This window comes from Pelodiscus sinensis, chromosome 27 (genome assembly GCF_052426305.1).
Source record: "Pelodiscus sinensis isolate ZL-2025 chromosome 27, ASM5242630v1, whole genome shotgun sequence".
In the NCBI taxonomy this organism is placed as follows: domain Eukaryota; kingdom Metazoa; phylum Chordata; order Testudines; family Trionychidae; genus Pelodiscus; species Pelodiscus sinensis.
This window is the reverse complement of record NC_143078.1, coordinates 17,000,822-17,020,759: the sequence shown is the minus strand read 5'-3', so window position 1 is coordinate 17,020,759 and position 19,938 is coordinate 17,000,822. Positions and strand designations below refer to the sequence as shown.

The following is a 19,938-nucleotide window of genomic DNA, read 5'->3' as shown; positions in this document are numbered from 1 at the left end:
TAAGACCAGCAATTATCCTGACTGACCTGGAAAATATTAAAAATAAAATCTGTTCAGTCATTTATGCTGATCCATGATTCAACAGTCTGTTGTGAAACTTTCCCCTTGTTTCTTTGTTCAGGTGAAGTATTGGGTTTTGAAAACCTTGTGTTCAGCATATTTGAGTTTGTACATGCCTTGCTGGAAAATCACAAGTTTAAAAGTACAGTGAAGAAAGCTTTGCCAGAGCTGATATACTACATCATCCTTTACATGCAGATCACAGAGGAACAGGTAAGTGAACATGTAGAAAGGCAGACAGTAGAAGCCAGATCACTTGAGAGAGTGAAACTAGCAGATGAAGCACCAGAAATTATTTGAGTGGGAAGGAATCATGGTAACTGAATAGGTAACTTCTCTATTTTCTACGATTCTTAGAGTCACAGTGTTTAAGATCAGAAGTGACCATTAGATCATCTTGTCTGACCTCTTGTATATCACAGGCCACCAGGACTACACACTAAACCCGACAGAAATGAGACCAAAGTAAATGAGTTCCACAGGAAACTAGACTATTGTGTGCCATAGAATAGTGCCACGGGCAGAGAATAAGAGGGACCTAGGTGCCCAGTGCTCCAGACCCCCCACCATGGCAGGGTACTGATTAAATGAGAGAAACTCAGATAATGCTATGAGCAGTTAGACCATGAGCCTGTGAGCAAGAACCAGCCAGCCAAGCATCAGAGAGATTGCTTGCTGAGAACCCTGGCTCACCATACTTAATGGTCTGTCTCTAGTTCTGGCCATCCGCTGTGCTTCAGAGAAAGCCGACTAAAACCAACCAAACCATGCCTTCCCAGAATACATTGTTGGGAAAGGAATCCCTTCCTGACTGCTGCTGGTGATGGCTGAAGCTCTTTATCCTCTCCCCAGCCCCAACGCAAGCAATTTAGTTCTTTTTCAAAGCTAAATCAGTTGATGAGCTGTTCCAGAGCTTCATCCTCTGATGGCCACTTTATATCATCTCTTCTTGTGCTGGTGTTATCCTTCAGTTTAACTAGGTCTTCATCTTTATCTTTAACAATATAAACTCTTTCAGTCTCCTCAGTTCCAGTTTAAATTAAATTGTTTGGTGATGCTCAGAATACAGGACCTCTTCACTGCAGCTAAAGCCCTTACTGTCTTTTGAACTTCTTTGGGCCTATCTCCCCCCTCTCCACATAAGGCAATGGGGCTTGGATGGGCCCAGGCTTTGGCCATGCCACCTGGGGTCATGCAGTAATTTTTGTTGTCTGAGAGAGGTCAGAGTGCAGTGAAGCTTGAGAACCCTGTTTTAAAGAATTTCTAGAGATAGTTGCTAACAGCAAAGTAATGGAATCTTGTGCTCCATTCCAGGCCTTGGAGGGAAATACGCCCTGGTGTGTGTAAACTCGTCTATTCCCTTTCCTCCAATATGCCTCAGTGCTATCTGTCCCACCACTGGTTCCTTGTTCTGTTCCATGGGTGAGGAATCTTTTTCGGGTCAGGAGCCACTGACTCATAGAAAAATGAGCGGGAAGAAAAAGGAAACAGGACACCCTCACTGATGTGGTCCCCAGCTGAGAAGCAGAAGCCAAAAACACTGTCATGCAAATTGGAGTGCCATATATTAATTTATTATCTCTGTCCATGGGGAGCCTGGACTGCCACAGGCAGGGACTGCTGTAAAGATGGGTGGGCTGGGAGCTGGGATCCAATAGCAACCTCAGCCCCAGAGTGAGGGCAGGAGCCCTATGGGCTGGGGACTGTTTCAGCCCGGGATTGTGCTTTAGTCAGTTAACCACTTAAATGCTAGGCAAACCTAACATTTAACCGGTTAACTGATTAACTGGGATTTTTACATCCCTACTTTCTGCACCCGACAGAAGGGTTCCTTAGTTCTCCTATCCTGGAATGGAGCGGTAACTGCTATTGAAATAGGATTGCCATCTAGGTGTTACAGGATAGTCCTCTCCTTTCTGTTTCTGCCTAGCCTGTCTTTGTAGCATGGGTGAGGTGGGAGGTTGAGTCCCCGGGCAAATGAATAAAACGTCCATACTGGATCAGACCAAAGGTCTGTCTAGCGCAGTGTCCTGTCTTCCATAAATGCCAAATGCCCCAGAGGGAGTGAACAGAACAGGGAATCATCGTGTAATCTCTCTCCTGTCATCCATTTCCAGCCTCTGATGAACAGAGGCAAGGGACACCAGTCCTACCCATCCTGGCTAATAAGTATTTATGGACCCATCCTCCATGAATTTATCTAGGTCTTTTTTGATCCCTGTTAAAGTTCTGGTCTTCACACCATCCTCTGGCAACAAGTTCCAAAGGTTGACTGAATATTTCCTCCTTGTTGGTTTTAAACCTGCTTCCTATTAATTTCATTTGGTGACCCTTAGTTCTTAGAATCATAGAACACTAGAACTGGAATGGACCTCGAAAAGTCCTAACAGCAGGACCCAGTACCATCTAGACCATCCTTGATAATGTCTATCTAACTTGCTCCTAAATATCTCCAGAGATGGAGATTCCCTAGGCAATTCATTTCAGTGTTTAACCAACCTAACAGGAAGTTTTTCCTAATGTCCAACCTAAACTTACCTTGCTGCAGTTTAAGCCCATTGCTGCTTGTCCTATCCTCAGAGGCCAAGGACAACAATTTTTCCCTTCCTCCCTGTGACACTCTTTTAGATGCTTACACCCCCTTACTCACTACCTCTTCTTGTCTTCCCCCCCATTTCTTTCTTCTCTCATTCCCCCCCTCCCCCTTTCCCTATTTAGCTTAGTACTGGACATCCAACACTCTGGTCATCTGAAGTGGGCTGTGCCCATGAAAGCTCATGATACCATGTACATGTTTTGTTAGTCTTTTAAAGTGCTACCAGACTATTTGTTGCCTTATAAATACATATGGGTACAAATAATTAACTTTTCCTCATTCATTTTCTCCATACCTGTCATGATTTTATAGTCTTTTATTATAACCCTCCCCCCTTAGTGTCTCCTATTTTCTAAGCTGAAAAGCCCCAGTCTTTTTAATCTCTCTTCATGACAGCCATTCCATACCCCTCTTGTGGGTTCCAGAACCATCTGCTCCAAGAAGCAGTCATTAAATGTGTCAAAAAACTCTCTCTATATCCTGTCCCAAGGTGACGTGTACTTAATTAATATGGGGATAGTTGCAACGCTTCACTATTGAATTTATTTTTAGCTTCTCTAATCTTCCATAGCATTTCAATCACTGTCACTAAGCTGGTCAGGTGGTTGGTAATATATCCCTACTGCTATATTTGTATTAGAACATGGAAGCAGGAAGACAGTTGCTAATCTTGAATTTTTGCTGAGAGAAACTTTCTACAGACTCATCCCAACCCTGTTGGTTTAACTTCTGTGCTTGCTTAATGGACTATCAAATCGGCATGTTAAAATGCGTTCAGGTAACTGTGTGACCACTGAAAATTTCAGTGGTTACATGTGGGGCCAGCAGCCAGCTCCCTGCACATATCTGCTCCCACCTACACCCTGCCCCCTCTGTGCTGTTGCCTCTGTATCAGAGGCAGCAGCATGGAGGGGGGCAGTTATCTCCCTGCATGTAATGGCTCTCAGCTGCCCCCCATGCTGCTGCTTCTGTATCAAAGGCAGCAGGTTAAGGTGGCAAGGAGAGCCTGCATATAACCATGAATGTTAACTGATGAACCCAGGCTCATTGGTTAAGTGTATAGATGGTTACACTTTCACATCCCTGCTAGTCTTCTGTTATGCCTGCAGTGATTATTGGGATCTGATATGGCTTTTCTAAGAGATTATTTCCAAATAATGTATTTAGTTAATTTCAGTTTATATATTGAGATGAGAAATTTGAACCAATTTCAGGGATGTAAATCTTCCTGCACAGCTGTTAGATCAATTAGTTGTCATGGATGCTTATCAGAGGAAATAGAAGTTATTCTGTTCTCAATAATGGTTAAGATGTCACTGAACTTGTGGTTTTCCCCCTGTTTTTGTTTCAGATAAAAGTCTGGACAGCAAATCCACAGCAGTTTGTGGAGGATGAAGATGACGATACTTTTTCCTATACAGTGAGGATTGCTGCACAGGACTTGTTGCTGGTAAGAAATGGATTCTGTCCAACAGACCCCAGTGGTACTGAATTACATGTTGGTCATTACAAATATGTATATTCAGCCTCCAGAGGGTGAGTGTCTTTGGACCCAACCCTGCCACCCCGAAAGGCAGCCTCCAAGGCTGAGAACACAGCACTGAAGTTTGTAGCAGGGGAAAGAACAGGGGCTCTGGACCTAATCCTGCCACCACCAAGAGGCAGCCTTCAAGGCTGAGGACAGTGCAACCAGGCTGGGGGGAGAGGAGCAGGAAGTGTTTGTGTTGGGGCAATTTGTGTGTGGGGGGTGGAAGGAGGGGCTGGTACTTAATCCTGGCACTTCTGGGAGTAGTTCGCGCCCCCCCCCCTCCCCCCAGCCAAGAAGAGAGCAGGTAGGTCAGGAAGAGAGGGGGTGGGGTGGACCAGGTCCTGCCACCAGTCAGAAGCTTGCATCCCAAGCTCAGAAGGGACCTCCTGAGTCTGACAGAAAAGTAGTGGGAGCACTGTTCTGAGTTCTCCTGAGGTTGAAGGAATCCTTCTGGCAGCTGGCTAGTTTGAAATATAGCAACTGTTAAAAAAAAAAAAAAAAAAGTGTTTAAGATACACAGGGGTGGCCTGTGACTGTAGGCTGACTCGGCTGTCGCCTAGGGCACCAGCTTCAATGGCGCCCAATGATGACGTCACCCCATTTACGGCTGTGCAGGCGGGGGCGCCAGCTGTTGCAGTCTGCCTCAGGCTGCTCCTGAAGATACACTTGTACAAAGACAGTGACATTCATTCTTTTTTACCCAGGCTGTAGCTGCTGATTTCCAGAATGAGAGTGCAACTGCTTTGGCTGCAGCGGCTACGAGACACTTGCAAGAAGCTGAGCAGACTAAAAACAGTGGTGCTGAGCACTGGTAAGGAGGCAGGCAATGTGGGTAGCAACGATTATGGAATAAATAGTTTACTGTTTTGCAGCATTAGTCACCTAATGGAAATGAATTGTAATTTCTTTGTGGTGATGGCACTGGGATAAATCTAAGAGCTTGTGTGTTTTGTATATAGAAAGCAAAAATATGGAAAAATTCTTCTTTGGGAAGTGGCCCCGTGGTTTCTCCACTTTAGGTGCATGAGCACCACTGTGCCCCGATCAGAGATTTGTGATACCAGAGCCTGTGGTTGGCAGCGCTCAGAGTGCTGGCGTGAGTGATCTGAGTCAGCTACTCTGCATGCGCAGCCGTCTGTCCTTAGTTCCTTCTCAACCGCTGCTGACTTGAGTCACATCTCAGCAGTTGCCTCTTTACCTCACTCTTAAACTACTTCTGTAGATAGACAACGGTTACCACAAAAGTTATTTTATTAGTAGATAGTTATTAGTTCGCTTACTTTCATATGTCAAAAAAACCCCAACTCATTATTTTATTTTTCTTAGAATAGTATATTATGGATAGTCAGGGAATCGAACCCTCGGTGATGACAACACACACCGAAATCTTGCCTTTCTGGGACATGCTGGGCTTGCCCGGTTTTAACAGGTGCGCAGGTTGCAAATTGTCCGTATCTATTTCTAATGGACACAGCCAGTGCATCCGCTGTCTGGGTGAGGAGTATCCCTATCGAACAGTGCCCTCACTGCAAAAAACTGATATCCTGAACAAGAAAGGCCAGAGAACTACAATTAAAAGATGATTCACTTGGAGAAAAAGACTCGTTCGGCTTCAGACCCCGAGCACACTACTCCCGCAGGCAACCATCCCTTGGGGTGGCATCAGAGAGGGGAGCTACCGCTATGTTGAGCTCAAAGGACTGCAATAAGGCTCACCAGCCAAAAAAGAGCCCCTACTCCTCATCAGGGACAGAGTCTCCTCTACACACCAGCACTGCCCCCTACCCTCTTCACTAAAAGGGTCGGACAAGCAGTCTGGTACCGGGTCGGCACTGACAAGGTCCGTGACCCCAAGCAAAATGCTCGTGCCTCATCAAAGGCACCAGCAGAGGCAAAATGCAAATCCTCCGTGCTGGCACCGACCGTGACATGTACAAAGCCACGTCTGGAAGTTGCACTGAGCAGCGTGGCAGCACTATCAATATCAAAAAAACACACAGCGGTGGCGAAGCGCAAAAGACAGTGAGTCTAATGCCTCTACAGACACCAGTAACACTACCAGTCCCTAAAATGCACATCCCCCCCACCCCTGTCAGCTCAGCAATTCACAAATGAGGGAGAACCCTTAGTGGCATCAGTACCGGGAAGACCCCTATTTGGTACCAATGGCACCCCAAATACATCGAGGCATAGCTTATCGTCCACTCCTGCAACATCAAGGGTCCTGGTATTCAGTGATGATGATGAGGTGCCCACCCGCACATACTTACCGCAGCACTCCTTGCCCAAGCCCAACCAACAATGGCAACCTCAGCAGTGGCTCCCACCTTCTATCACAACAAATTGGCCATATTGGGACCCATGGGTAACATAAAGTGCATATTCATCAGCATCCTTCAGCTCCGAATAGCCAATTACGTGGCATTATCAGCAAAATACACATAATATGCTTTTGATCAATTAGCTATCTTTATTGAATCCCTTCCAGATAACAAAAGGGATCAATTCAAGTCAGATTTAAAGGAGGGTGCAGTAATTTCTAGAACAGCCTTACAGGCCACACTGGATTCCTCTGTCACAGCTGCTAGATCCTTGCCCTCCGTAGTAGTGATGAGGCGAGCATCCTGGCTTCAGCTCTCAGGATTCTCAAGAGAGGTGCAGTCAGCGGTTGAGGACTTGCTGTTTGACGGGACCAAGCTCTTCGCCTAGTCCACAAATGTCTCCTTAAACACCCTAAAGGACTCACAAGCAACCTTAAAGACTCTGGGCATCCACGCACCTGTTACAAAGAGAAAGCAGGGCAGACCATTTACACAGAGGTACAGATCCACACCCTTTAACCAGCAACAATGCCTTTGCGACAGTAGATGATGACTGTGCCAAAACAGATACAGGCAACTCTCTGAGCAGTCAACATCTCAACAGCCATTAATATCTCGACAAGTATGTTGAAGTCTTGATCAAAGGTCAGACACGCCCGACATTTTTCACTGCAGCAATTTGAACCCTCCAAAGCATTTGGCAGCAGACTGGCTGCATTCCATCCAGCCTGGTGTACCATCACCACCACCAAGTGGGTGCTGGAAATCATAAAAACTGGTTACTGGCTTTTAGTTATCCCTCCCCTTCTACCCTTCTTGCCTGTCCCTCTTCAGGGACCCCTCTCACGAACAGGTGCTCCTACAAGAAAAAGAACACCACCTCAGGCTGGGAGCCATAGCAGAGGAACCACAGGAGCATAGGGGCAAGGGGGTTCTACTCCCATTACTTCCTCATCAACAGGAAATCAGGAGGGTGGAGGCCTATATTGGACCTTCAAAGGCTCAGCTGCTTTGTACACCACCAATGGTGCAAGATAGTAACCTGTGCTACTATTATTCCTGCCTTAGAAAAGGTAGCATGATTGTCTACCCTCAAACTCCAGGATGCCTACTTTCGTATATCAGTTCACCTGTCACACAGGCACTTTCTTCATTGCTAGGTAAAGGACAAGCCCCTTCAGTACAGAGTGCTGTCTTTCGGACTGTTAACAGCCCCACAAGTGTTCTCAAAGGTTCTGTCAGTAGTAACCGCATACTTATGAAAAAGAAGAATCACTATATTCCCTTACCTAGATGATTGCCTAATAACAGGCACCACAGAGCGACACACAGCACACACAGTCAGCACCATCAGAGTCCTATTCAACAACCTTGGACTCCAGATCAACATACCAAAGTGCACACTGACCCCAACTCAGACATTAGAGTTTATAGGGGTGCAACTAGACTGCACGAAGGCCATAGCCTCTCTACCAGAGCACAGGTTTGCAACAATAAAGGACCTCATATCAATGGTGCAGGCCAGCCCAGTAGTAACAGACAGACACTGCCTACAAATACTAAGCCACATGGCCGCGGCCACATTCGGGTGCCACATACCTGCCTCCACATGAGACCTCTACAAGGATGGCTTTGCACAGTATACAAGCCACACACCCATCACATAACTCACCATACCTATTAGGATAAAGACCTCCCTCACACCGCGGACCCTAGAGGACAATATATGTGCTGGAGTCCCCTTTCAAAGAACCCTACCATCAGTAATGGTCACTACAGACACTTTACTAATGGGCTGGGGCGCACACCTGGGCTATCAAGTAGTACAGGTTCAATGAACCAAGCACAATACAGGGAAACACATCAACCTGTTCGAACTCAGGGCAGTAAGACACGCATGCACATACTTCCTCTCCTTCATCCAGGACAGAACAGTTCAGATTCTTACGGACAGTGTAACTACAATGTGCTATATCAACAGACAGGGAGGGTTATACAGGTCATATGAACTTTGCCAAGAAGCAGTCCACTTATGGGAATGGTTTATCCCATGGAATATACACCTTGTCGCAACTTACCTCCCAGGCAAGGACAATACACTAGCAGACTGCCTAAGCGGGCAATTCCTGCAAAATCACGAATGAGAAATAAACCCATTGCTGACCTTTTCAAGAAGTGGGGGGTTCCCATTAGTGGACGTATTTGCCACACACAATGCTGTTGCCCACAGTATTGCTCCAGTATTGCACATCTTGATTACACATTCCCCCCCGTTTCCACTAATATAACGTGTAATCCTCAAGATCAAACAGGACTAGGCCAGAGTAATTCTCATAGCACCCAACTGGCCCAGATAAACAGGGTATCCATACCTCTTGCAGATGAGCATCGGACCACCAAATCGCTTCCCACCACTCCAAGCTCTGTTTACACAATGCAATGGTCAGCTTCACCATCCCAGCTGTACGCTGCATCTCTAACCGTGGATGTTAACTGGCTAAATACCATGTAGCATGCCCTCCTGGAACTAGGGCAGCACATCTTCACAAATTCCAGGAGATCTACAACGAGGAAAACATACATACAGAAATGGAAGTACTTTACAACTTGGTGCTCAATCCACAACTACAAGTCAGGCCATGTGCAAATAGTACACATACTATAGTATCTGTTGGACCTGCACAATGCAGGCCTCTCCCTGAGCTCTAAGAGTACATCTCACCTCCATTTCAGCCCTCCATGCCCCACTGCAATCACACTCGGTCTTTATTTACCCAGCTGTCAAAAGATTCCTGTGAGGTCTACAAAACATGTTCCTGCCGCTTAAAGACCCAACACCAGCATGGGATTTAAACCTCGTACTGAGAATGCTCATGGGGAGGCCTTTCAAGCTGTTAGCTACATGCTTTCTATTCCACTTTTCGATGAAGGTTGCCTTGTCTCAATTACTTCTGCAAGATGGGTAGGAGAATTGGGAGCTCTCAGACCCACCATACACAATATTCCACAAAGATAAAGTAGTTTTGAGAACCCATCCTAAATTCATCTCAAAGGTACTTACCTCCTTTCATTGCAATGAACCAATATACTTCCCCGTCTTCTACCCGAAACCACATAAGGACTAAAGGGAGGAGGGCTTCATACCTTGGATGTCCGCAGGGTACTTGCCTTTTACTTACAGCGCACAAAGCCGTTCCGCAAGTCTCCGATTATTCATTTCATCCACAGAGAGGTCACAGGGATTACCCATATCAAAACAAAGACTAAATGGGTATCTAGCTGCATATGCTTGATATATACATTAGCGCAAAAGGAGCTACCTCCCAACATAAGAGCTCACTCCACAAGAGCCATGGCAGCTACAACTGCGTTCCTATGAGGCATTTCAATGGAACACATCAGCAAGGCTGCCACCTGGGCGTCTACATACACATTCATGTGGCATTATGCCATCCGGACATTCGCAGACTCGGAAACGAAATTTGGCTGAACGATACTCTGTCAGAGTCACTCCGAAGCTCCCGCCTCCTAACACAACCACTGCTTTGTAATCATCTAAGGTGGAACACCCATAGGCACACTCCTCAAAGAAGGGAAGGTTACTCACCTGTGCAGTAACTGGAGTTCTTTGAGATAGTTGTCCCTGTGGGTGCTCCACCACCCAGTCTTCCTCCCCATGACTTTGGACTTGCATGCATCCAGGTCAGAGAAGGAAACGAGGACAGCCGGCTGCGCATGCGGAGTAGGTGACTCAGATTGCCCACGCCAGCACTCTGCGTGTGCTGCCGGCTATGGGCACTGCTAGCACAAATCTCTGATTGGGGTGCAGAGGTGCTGGCATACCTAAGGTGGAGCACCAATGGGAACAACCATCTTGAAGAACTCCAGTTACTGCACAGGTGAGTAACTTCCCTTCCTGACTCATGTAAAAAGACATCTACATGTTATAACAGTAACGTTCTCATGGTTTTCAACTGAAAGGGTTTTTTTAGTTATAATTCCAGGTGTTAAAACCATAAAATTGGGTGGTCTTCATTGGACTAATGCTGCTGAATTCTGTAACATTAGATCAGCCACCCCCTCTTGTGTCTGGGTTTGGATTTTTCATTATACCCATGTGTCCGTATATATATCTTCTGATTTAGAATTGTTTTTAACAGCTAGTGTTAGATAGGGGAAGAGAAAAATACCTGCTTAACTGTTACATAAAGATCCTGTATTGTGTAGACCAGGGGTCAGCAGTCCCTGATCCACGTGCTGATTTCCCATGGCATGTGAGGCAGGAGCTACTCACTTGTGTGGCCCCCAACTGTTTTTAATGTCAGTGAATCCCAACCCAAAAAAGTTCCCCATTCCTGCCATAAATAAAGAAACATTGAATCCTTTTGTTAAATTAAACCATTCTCCCCAGCTGCAGCACTAGAAAAATGGCACAGGCATAATTATGTAATTAACGGTAAGTTTCCATTAGCAACTGGTAGTCTGTGGAAAAGTTTGTATTGACCCAGGTGGTCCATGGGGCATGTGGTGGAGAGAGGCCTCACCCCCACTGGACGAGGGGCACAGGCTAGGGCAGTAGGGTTAAATCTCGGTACATCACTTCGGAAAGGTTGTTGACCGCTGGTGTGTAGACAGTGTTAGTTCAGTGATTTTTTTTAAGTGGGGGTGGGGGAGGGAGTGGCATAACCATGCCATAATTTTTTTTCTGGTAGGCCTGATATTGCTATCTATTTTTCTCTACATGGCCCCACAACAAAACAATGTCTGGTTCAGAATTGGTAAATTAAGCCTGAATTTGAGGTCAATTCACCTCAGTCCAGAATTTAATTTTAAAAGCAGGGAGTTGAAATAGTAACATGTAGGGATGGTGACGGACTAGTTGACTAGTTGCTTTCCTCCTCCCTTGCTTCCTTTACCAGAAAGAGGTAGCAATGTCGGGGGAAGGGGTACTTCAAAGCGGGAGCGCTGCTTGAAGCTTGGGGCCAGAACGCTGTGTGCAGCCTGGGGCTAGCTGGGGTGTCCCCAGGCTGCAAGTGGTGCGTGGAGCCTGGGATCAGCTGGGGACCCCACTGACCCTGGGCTCCACACGGTGCTGTCGCTTTTGAAGCGTAGCAACAGCTGTTGCTACACTTCAAAGGCTGAGGCACCCTATCGACTATTTGATTAGTCAATCTGTCGATATTTAACATCCTTAGTAACGTGTAAATAGCTCATTGTACTTCAAGTGTTTATTCGTATGCTTTCCATTCAGATGTATGCGCTCCCACAGGCACAGCAGCCTGAAAATTTTTCCCTCAGCAGCTAATCGTAACATCAGCCTGGATGTCCCCTTGAGTGGCACCCAATATAGAGCCCTGCCAACCCACCCTCTCCTCTGTTCCCTCTTGTACCAGTGACAGTAGCTGGAACTTCCCCGTCCTCATCTCTTGATTTTGAAAGTGGATTAGCATTTCATCAACTCTTATATATAGTTATCCATTATAGGTATGTAGATAAGTTTAGGGTGAGCATTTCTAAGTTTTTGTTGGAGAGCGGACACCTCCTCGCACTTTCCTACCATTCCCTGGGTCATGCCTCATTCCCTGGCTTCAAAACCTGCCAGTTGTGCACCAAGTGCATGTCAAAAGGTGATCCTCATTCCTCCTCCCTGAAGTGCTTGGGTGAGGGTCACCAGAAAGACTGCTGCAAGATGTCAAGAATTCCAACCCAGGGCAATTAGGGAAAGAGCAGCAATTCAGGATTCCCCTTCTGGAAGTAATTCTGTGATTAAAATCTGACCCTGGCACTCAGGGATATGGCACTTCATGCCTCCTGCTCCATTAGAAGCACCCCAACACATGCATCAAGGGATGTGGTGCCGAGTAAGAATGCACGCAGGGACCAGTACCACCATGCAGACTCTCAAGACCATTCCAGCCTTTGGCACCTGGACTCAGTCACTGGTACATAAAAAGAAAAGACCGGGTGATCCCCCTCAGCAAAACCAGGGGAATAGCTGGTAGTGACATCACAGTTGGGCCATTGCTCTGAAGCTCACCTCAAGGCTGCATTGACTCCTACCCAGTTGAAGCCATGAAGTCCAGGCCAGCCATGATTGTTGTGATCTTTGACATAACTACTGCTACCATCCGCACCAGACACTTTCCAGGCACAATACTTGATGCGCTTCATGGCACTGTTCTCGTCTCCTAGGCAGGATGCTACCTTCACACCACAGGCACCCTTTGGACCACTTGTGCAGTCCCAGGGAAAACCAGTGATGATAGCATGCCAGTCATCTTCCCCTTGGCCCTGGGCCTCTGAAGATCCATCATCCAGGGATCATAGCCGATCTCCTGCCTCCATTAGATCTACCTCGAGAGGAGCAACTCCACCATCGTGGTCCTGTTCGGAGTTAAGAACATAAAAACACAAGAATGGCCATACTGGTCAGACCAAAGATCCAGGTAGCCTAGTCTCCTGTCTTCTGACAGAGGCCAATGCCAGGTGCCTCCAAGGGAATGAGCAGAGCAGGTAATCAAGCAATCCCTCCCCTGTCACCCATTCCTAGCCTCTGACAAACAGAGGCTACGAACACCATCCCTGTCCATCCTTGTTAACAGTCCTTGATGGACCTGTCCTCCCATGAACTTATCTAGTTCTTGTTTGAACCCTGTTAAAATCTTGGCCTTCAGAAAATCCTCTGGCAAGGAGTTCCACAGGTTGACTTTGTGTTGCATGAAGAGATTCTTCCTTTTGTTTATATTAAACCTGCTCCCTATTAATTTCATTTGGTGATCCCTAGTTCTTATGTTATGGAAACAAGTAGGTAACCTTTCCTTATTCACTTTCTCCACACAAGTCATGATTTTATAGACCTCTGTCATATCTCCCCCCAGTCTCCTCTTTTCTAAGATGAAAAGTCCCAGTTGTCTTAATCTCTCCTTATATAGCAGCTATTCCAAACCCTTAATAATTTGTTGCCCTTTTCTGAACTTTTTCCAGTGCTGAGATACCTTTTTTGAGATGAGATGATCACATCTGTATGCAGTATTCAAGATGGCATGGATTTATACAGAGGCAATAAGATATTCTGTTTTATTCCTAATATTGTTTACTTTTTTAACTGCTGCTGCACACTGAGTGGATGTTTGAAATCTATCCATAATGACTCCAAGATCTTTCTCTTGAATGGTAATACCTAATTTAGTTCCAGTCATTTTACATGTATATTTGGGATTGTTTTCCAATATGCATTACTTTGCATTTATCGACTTTAAAATTTATGTACCATTTTGTTGCCTAGTCACCTAATTTTGTGAGATCCTTTTGAAGCTTTTCACAGTTTGCTTTGGGCTTAACTATCTTGAGCTGTTTTGTATCATCTGCAAATTTTGCCACCTCACTGTTTACCCCTTTCTCCAGATCATTCAACATAGGATTGGTCCCAGTACCAACCCCTGCGGGGCACCACTACACCTCTCTCCATTCTGAAAACTGACCATTTATTCCTACACTTGGTTTCAGATCCACCATGTCGCCTTCATGAATGCTAACGCACATGAGTGCCGCTGAGGTTAGAGCGTCACAAGACCTGTTGTACCATCTGCGGGGTCTGCATCGGCACTGGCAACTTTACCGTTCTCTGCACCGGTAGTCCATCCACTGACCTTGCCACTTGGGTTGAGGGATCTTTCTATTGAAGATGGAGAGAACAGCCTCCTCCCTTGATAGTCTCCTCTTCTTTATCAGATGAAGCCTTATCTAGATAAGCAGTGGCCCCAGTCCTGGAGGACTCCCACGTACTATAACTTTTATATGGGTTGACCGGGGTTTAGACATTAAATTGGAGGAAGTGGTTGATGAAGCCAACCCTAGCTCCCTCTGGCCCATCCAGAATTGCATTGTCACTAATTAAAAGTGTCACGGACATGACAAAAAATCCTTGAGGCAAACCCTGTTGCAACCTACAGCCAAGTGCAACAAATGGTTTTTTTTGTATCCTCCAAAGAAAATGAATACCTTTGTTCCCACCCACAGCCCAGCTGTTTGGAAGTAGACTCTTCCATCCAGATTGAAAGAAGTTTTCCAGGGCCCCTCACCTAAAAACAGGGATGCCAAGTATTTAGAGCTCTTCAGACGGAAGGTCAATTCGATAGTTGGCCTTCAATTACACATTGCCAATTGGCAAGCCGTTGTCAAATAGGTATTCCTATAATACCTGCCTGATGATGGCTAGGTTCACTGAACTGCTCCCTTTGGACTCCTGTGCTGAGTTTTCGGCTTTGATCAAGGAAGGGAGGTTGATTGCTCCAGCATTCCTCCATGTGGCAATAAGACTTGGCTTATGCAGCTACAAGGATCATGGCTAATGCATATAGTCAGACTCCAGGTATCAGGCCTCCTTTGTCGCGTCAAATGGACTTTTCAGGACCTCCAGTTTAAGGGGGATACTTTTTTTTTCCTGAGAACTGAAAATAGATTTGACAGCCTGAAAGCTTCTAGTGCTACCAGTGGTTCATTCTAGTGCTACACTCTATCTACTCAGAGGAGACATTTTTGCTTGCAGATACAGCAGTATTTCTCTCATCAGAGCCAACAAGTAGGATCGAGCAGAAGAAATCACAGTGGCAGAAGAAGGCTACATCAACTTTCTGGGCAGAACTTGGACCATCTGAAACAGTCTTCAGGGGGTGAAAGTGGCCTTTTGAAGGCATGGTTGAGAATGGCATGGCATACCATACCTGATTCTGGATTCACCCTGCTTTTCCTTTTATTTCTGACTATCTACTTTCTATCATGTATTGCCCTGTATCACCATGGACTGATGAGTATTAAGAATGGAAGAGTGGGACTACACCATCCAATCCTCTTCTCTCCTGGTCTTCCACCTCCCTTCCTTGTCCGTAGTTAGGGACTCCTCTCATAAGCAACTCCATATCCAGGAGGTGCAATCACTCCTATATCTAGGAGAACACAAATGTAAGGGTTTTTACACACTTATTTCCTAACTCTGAAAGCCAAGTTCCACATTTCTCTTTGGCCTGTATCACTCTCCCTCTGGATCCAGCATATTGGTGTTGCCCTTGACTTGAAGGACACACATTTCCCTATAGCACTCTCTTGGTGCCACAGGAAGTACTTCAGGTTTGTGATGAATGGTACTCCCCATGAGTTTACAGTCCTGTCATTGGGTCTGTCAGTAGCAACTCTTGTTTTCACCAAGTGCGTTGCAAATGTCGTCTCGCTTTTGAGCAGGCATCAGGTATAAGTGATGACTGGCTGATCAGGGCTTGTCCAAGCACTCAGCTGGAAGGTCACATTCATCAGAGCCACCTTTGACAACCTGAGTCTTTTTGTAAACTAATGAAAATCCACTCTTTCCTAGGTTCAGAGGATAAGAGTTTATAGGGGCAGTTCTGGATCTGACCCAGACCAGGGCATAACGACCTCAAGGTCCTATCTGATCTCATTCACGGTCTCCAACAATTTCCTACCTTTACAGCAAGGACCCATCTGAAGTTTTTGGGCCATGTGCTCATGTACTTACCTTGGGCCACATGCCAGGCTCAGGTCACTTTAGTTGTGGCTGGCATCAGCCTATTGCCCAGTCAGGACAGTTTGGACAGGGCTGTAAGTTTGCCTTGCCCAGTGCTTGATTCCCTCCTCTGGTGTTTAAACTTGCAGGAGATTTGCTCAGGAGTTCCCATCAGTGTTTCCTCATGAGTTCCCTTCACCCAACCATCAGTGTTGCTTGTGACAGATACATCGGACTTGGGACCTCAAAACTCAAGGTCTGTGGTCTCTGGCTGACTTGGCTCTCCACATCATTGTTGGTGAGCTGGCTTGTCAGGCCTTCCAGACTCAAGTGACAGGGCTTTGTGTATTAGTTATGATGGACAACACAACAGTAATGTTTTATGCACAAATAGCATTGCATGCTTCTCTCTCCTGTGCCAACATGCTCTGTGGGATTTCTGTATAGAGCATTCAGTTCTTCTTCAAGCTTCCTACCTTCTGAGGATGCAGAGCAAGCTGGCAGACCACCTCAGCAGGTTGCCCAGCTGTTGCAAATTTGCCCAGATTGCCCTCCTGGGGTGGGAGGGGTGTGTGGGAGGCTTTCCCCAAATGTACTTGTTTGCTGTGCAGCACAACAGGGTGTGCCAGCAGTACTGTTCCTTCCAGATTCACAGCTGAGGATCCAGCACGAATGTGTTCCTCCTCCCCTGGAGAAATAGTCTCCTTTATGCCTTCCCTCCCATACCACTTGTAAAGAAGGTCCACCTCAAGGTCTGGAGGGAATGAGCTCAGGTGACCTGTGAGCACTGGTACACATCTCTCCTGGATGTCTGTAGAAATGTCAATCATTCTGCCACTGTTCCCAGATCTTCTAACTCAGGACCATGGTCATCTCCAGGATCCGAACCTAGAGTTGCTTCACCTTACAGTATGGAAGCTCCCTGTCTGAATCTGGGGGAGCTTTTGTGCTCAGATCAGGTTAGGTAAGTTCTCCTTGCCAGTAGAAAACCTTCTCAGAGCTACATACCTCCCCAAGAGGAAGAGATTCTCAGTCTGGTTGGCATGGCATGTCTCGCCTCCAATACCTCCTTCCATTCCCTTGATTATAGACTATTTTCTCCACCTCAAATAGTGGGGTTTGTTGGTTTCTTCTTTAAGAATCCTTATCAGCTTTCCACCTGGCTGCTCACAGTTGCTCAGTGTTCACGAACTCCATGATTTCTAAAAGGTCGTGACAGGCTTTACCCTCAGGTCCCTCAACTGTTGGCCACTTGCTCCCTGCACTACCTCTCACAAGGTGGCTTTCCTGGTTTCAGTAATATCAGCAACTCCTATAAAGTCTTCTTTAAGGACAAGGTACAACCCCCGACCACATCACACAAAGGTGGTGTGTCAATTCCATATGAGCCAAGATATGTTCCTTCCAGTCTTTTACCCTAAGCCACACACTAGCACCCAGGAGCAGAGACTCCACTCCATTGAGGTGTGTAGGGCTCTGGCTTTTTATTTTGACAGACTGAAACCATTCATGAAGTCATTACAACTCCACCTCCCTAATTCATACGGGAACATTATTGGCTGTTTACACGTGGTTGGGAAGTGAGAGGGAAGTTCACAGTTTGCTGCATTCCATACTGTGGGGAGCATAGGGGGCAGATGAACCTCGACCTGCCCAGGCCAGGGGACAAGCACCCCTTCCCCAGCTGTGCCCACTGGTGTTGCAGTGGCCTTGAGAGGCACTTCTTGCTTGGCCCTCTGCTGCTGCAGTGAGAGAAGGCTGGGGTTATATATTCATTTAGAATAAATGTGGGAAAATTAATGGCATATGAATTCTTTTTTAGGTGGAAGATACATGAAGCCTGTATGCTGGCACTTGGCTCTGTGAAATCTATTATTACGGACAGTGTGAAGAATGGTAGAATTCATTTTGATATGCATGGATTCCTGACAAATGTTGTTCTTGCAGACCTCAACCTGTCGGGTAAGTCAGAAAAGCCGCTTACCTAATTGCTGAGCATCTGATATATCAGAACCATTCAAAAGCATTCCTAAATATAGATGCTCAGTGTCTGTAGAGGGAACTGATATGTTTGACAAGGGAAATGCTATTGCACAGAAATATTTGGGGGAAACACTTCAAGTGGAGAAGTATAATTGTATTTGCATGCCCTCCTACATTTCATTCACAATGTAAACTTAATGTAAGCCAATCTTCTTTCAATAGAAACTTTCTGTGTAAGTGGATGGCTCTGAACTTAGTTGCTCTTCCACCCTCAGAGAATACTACATGTTGAGCTCACTAGAAGTTAGAAAATTCCGTAGCTTCCCTTGAATACTTTTAAAACTAGATGGGATTATTCCATGAATTATTTTAATGTCCCACCTCGATCTCTGTTCAAACCAATAATGGTGATGTCTGTGTTGGAGCCGATTATACATGGATCTGCTGCCTTTCCCAAGAAAGCATAAAGAATTGTTGAAATGGACTGCCAGCGATTCATATTTAAGAAAACAGGCCAATCAGTAATTAAGACATACTTGGTTTGAAGTGTATGTTGTATTAAATAAGCCAGGCTCTCATTGGAGAAGTGAGCTGTTGGAGAGACTAGGTTAAGCAGTAGTGTTCATTTAATTGTGATGGAGTGTACCAATCTCACACTGTGCCAATGGGAACAGACCAATCACTGTGGGCCCAGAAGTCCATGCCTTCTTCCCTTATTGCCTCTGCTCCAGAGGAAGAAGCTGAGGAGGCAGCCCAACTCAGTCAGGGCTGGCTGCAGAGGAGGGATGTGTACTGCAGGTTCCTGCAGAGATGCCTGCGACTTTCCAGGCAGTAGAGCCCAAGGACCTAGACTCCGCTGCAGGTGATTCACTGACTGTGAAGAAATCAAACAGCCGCTCACTGAGGAGTTGCCCAGGACACAGATTGTGATAGCAAGTAACCCAGGGCAGGTAGTAGAAGCTGATGCCTGAGCCCCTCGTGGGGAGTTACTGGCTTCATAGGATCCTGGGTTGGAACCCAATGGAGATGGCAGGGCCAAGTTCCCCCACCACCGCCATTGGCCACTGGGTGTCATGGCTGTCTGCTTTATATTCCAGCAGAGGCATGGGGGCTATTGATTGTTTGTTCTGCCCCCTCCCTTTTTCCTTGCTGATCTGTTTCTTCTGAGCATTCAGTTTGATTTACTTTATGCTTCCAGTTTACATGAAGCAACCTGCTCTATTTACAGGCTAGTAACAGTGCAAATGGATCTGTGGTCTGAGGCTTTCCCTCTTCATTCCTTAATACCCAAAGTTATATGGGGTCTCTTAATTCCATGTCTCTGCATTCTTTGTTGCCCCCAAATGTCAAACTCTCTTATTGTCTTGACTGTTACAGAATCTTTTTTACCATACTTAACAAGTTAACAATCAAGAAAATGAAAGCACAAAATCCAAACAAAAACCTTGGGGGTGACCTGCAATTTTGAGCTTTTCTGGCAAGTGCATCAGAAGACCCACAGCACAGACTCCTTTCGTCCGATTCTTGGCACATGCAGGTAGACACCTGGCTTCCAGGACCTTTCTCCTACCTTTCCCTCTATCATTTGGTAGCTGCATGTACCAGGACCACAGTTCCTCCCCAGCACTCTGCACATATGTCTGAATAGATGTCTCATGAGATCTGCAACCTCTGTGCCCTGCAAACAATTTCCTATATGGATTTTCTAGTCATCATGCTTGGGGAATCTGCTCAGAAGCACTCTAATTAATGAGACTCTTTTGAGCAGTGGAAGATAGTAAATCACTGGGGTTCAATGCTGGGGACAATTGTCTGGAATCTCCCTGTGTATAAATCGTGAGTGGCTTAGAGAACATTCATGCAACTCAACTGAGTGAGTCTCTTCACATATTGATGGCCAACTGATCACAGCATTCTGATATCTCACAACGTA

At 46.0% G+C, this 19,938-nt stretch overlaps 1 protein-coding gene across 2 annotated transcripts in view; it reads left to right on the top strand.

Moving 5' to 3' along the window:
• IPO9 (importin 9) overlaps positions 1 to 19,938 on the top strand; it is a 117,151-nt gene that overhangs the window by 47,342 nt on the left and 49,871 nt on the right. For both annotated transcript variants that reach the window (XR_016347979.1, XM_075910552.2), the window contains exons 10-13: positions 122 to 273; positions 4,008 to 4,106; positions 4,889 to 4,995; positions 17,845 to 17,984. Coding sequence is in view for 1 of the 2 variants with exons in the window: in XM_075910552.2 (XP_075766667.1) it covers positions 122 to 273; positions 4,008 to 4,106; positions 4,889 to 4,995; positions 17,845 to 17,984 (498 nt within the window). In the remaining variant the exon portion in view is untranslated. The remainder of the gene's footprint in view (positions 1 to 121; positions 274 to 4,007; positions 4,107 to 4,888; positions 4,996 to 17,844; positions 17,985 to 19,938) is intronic.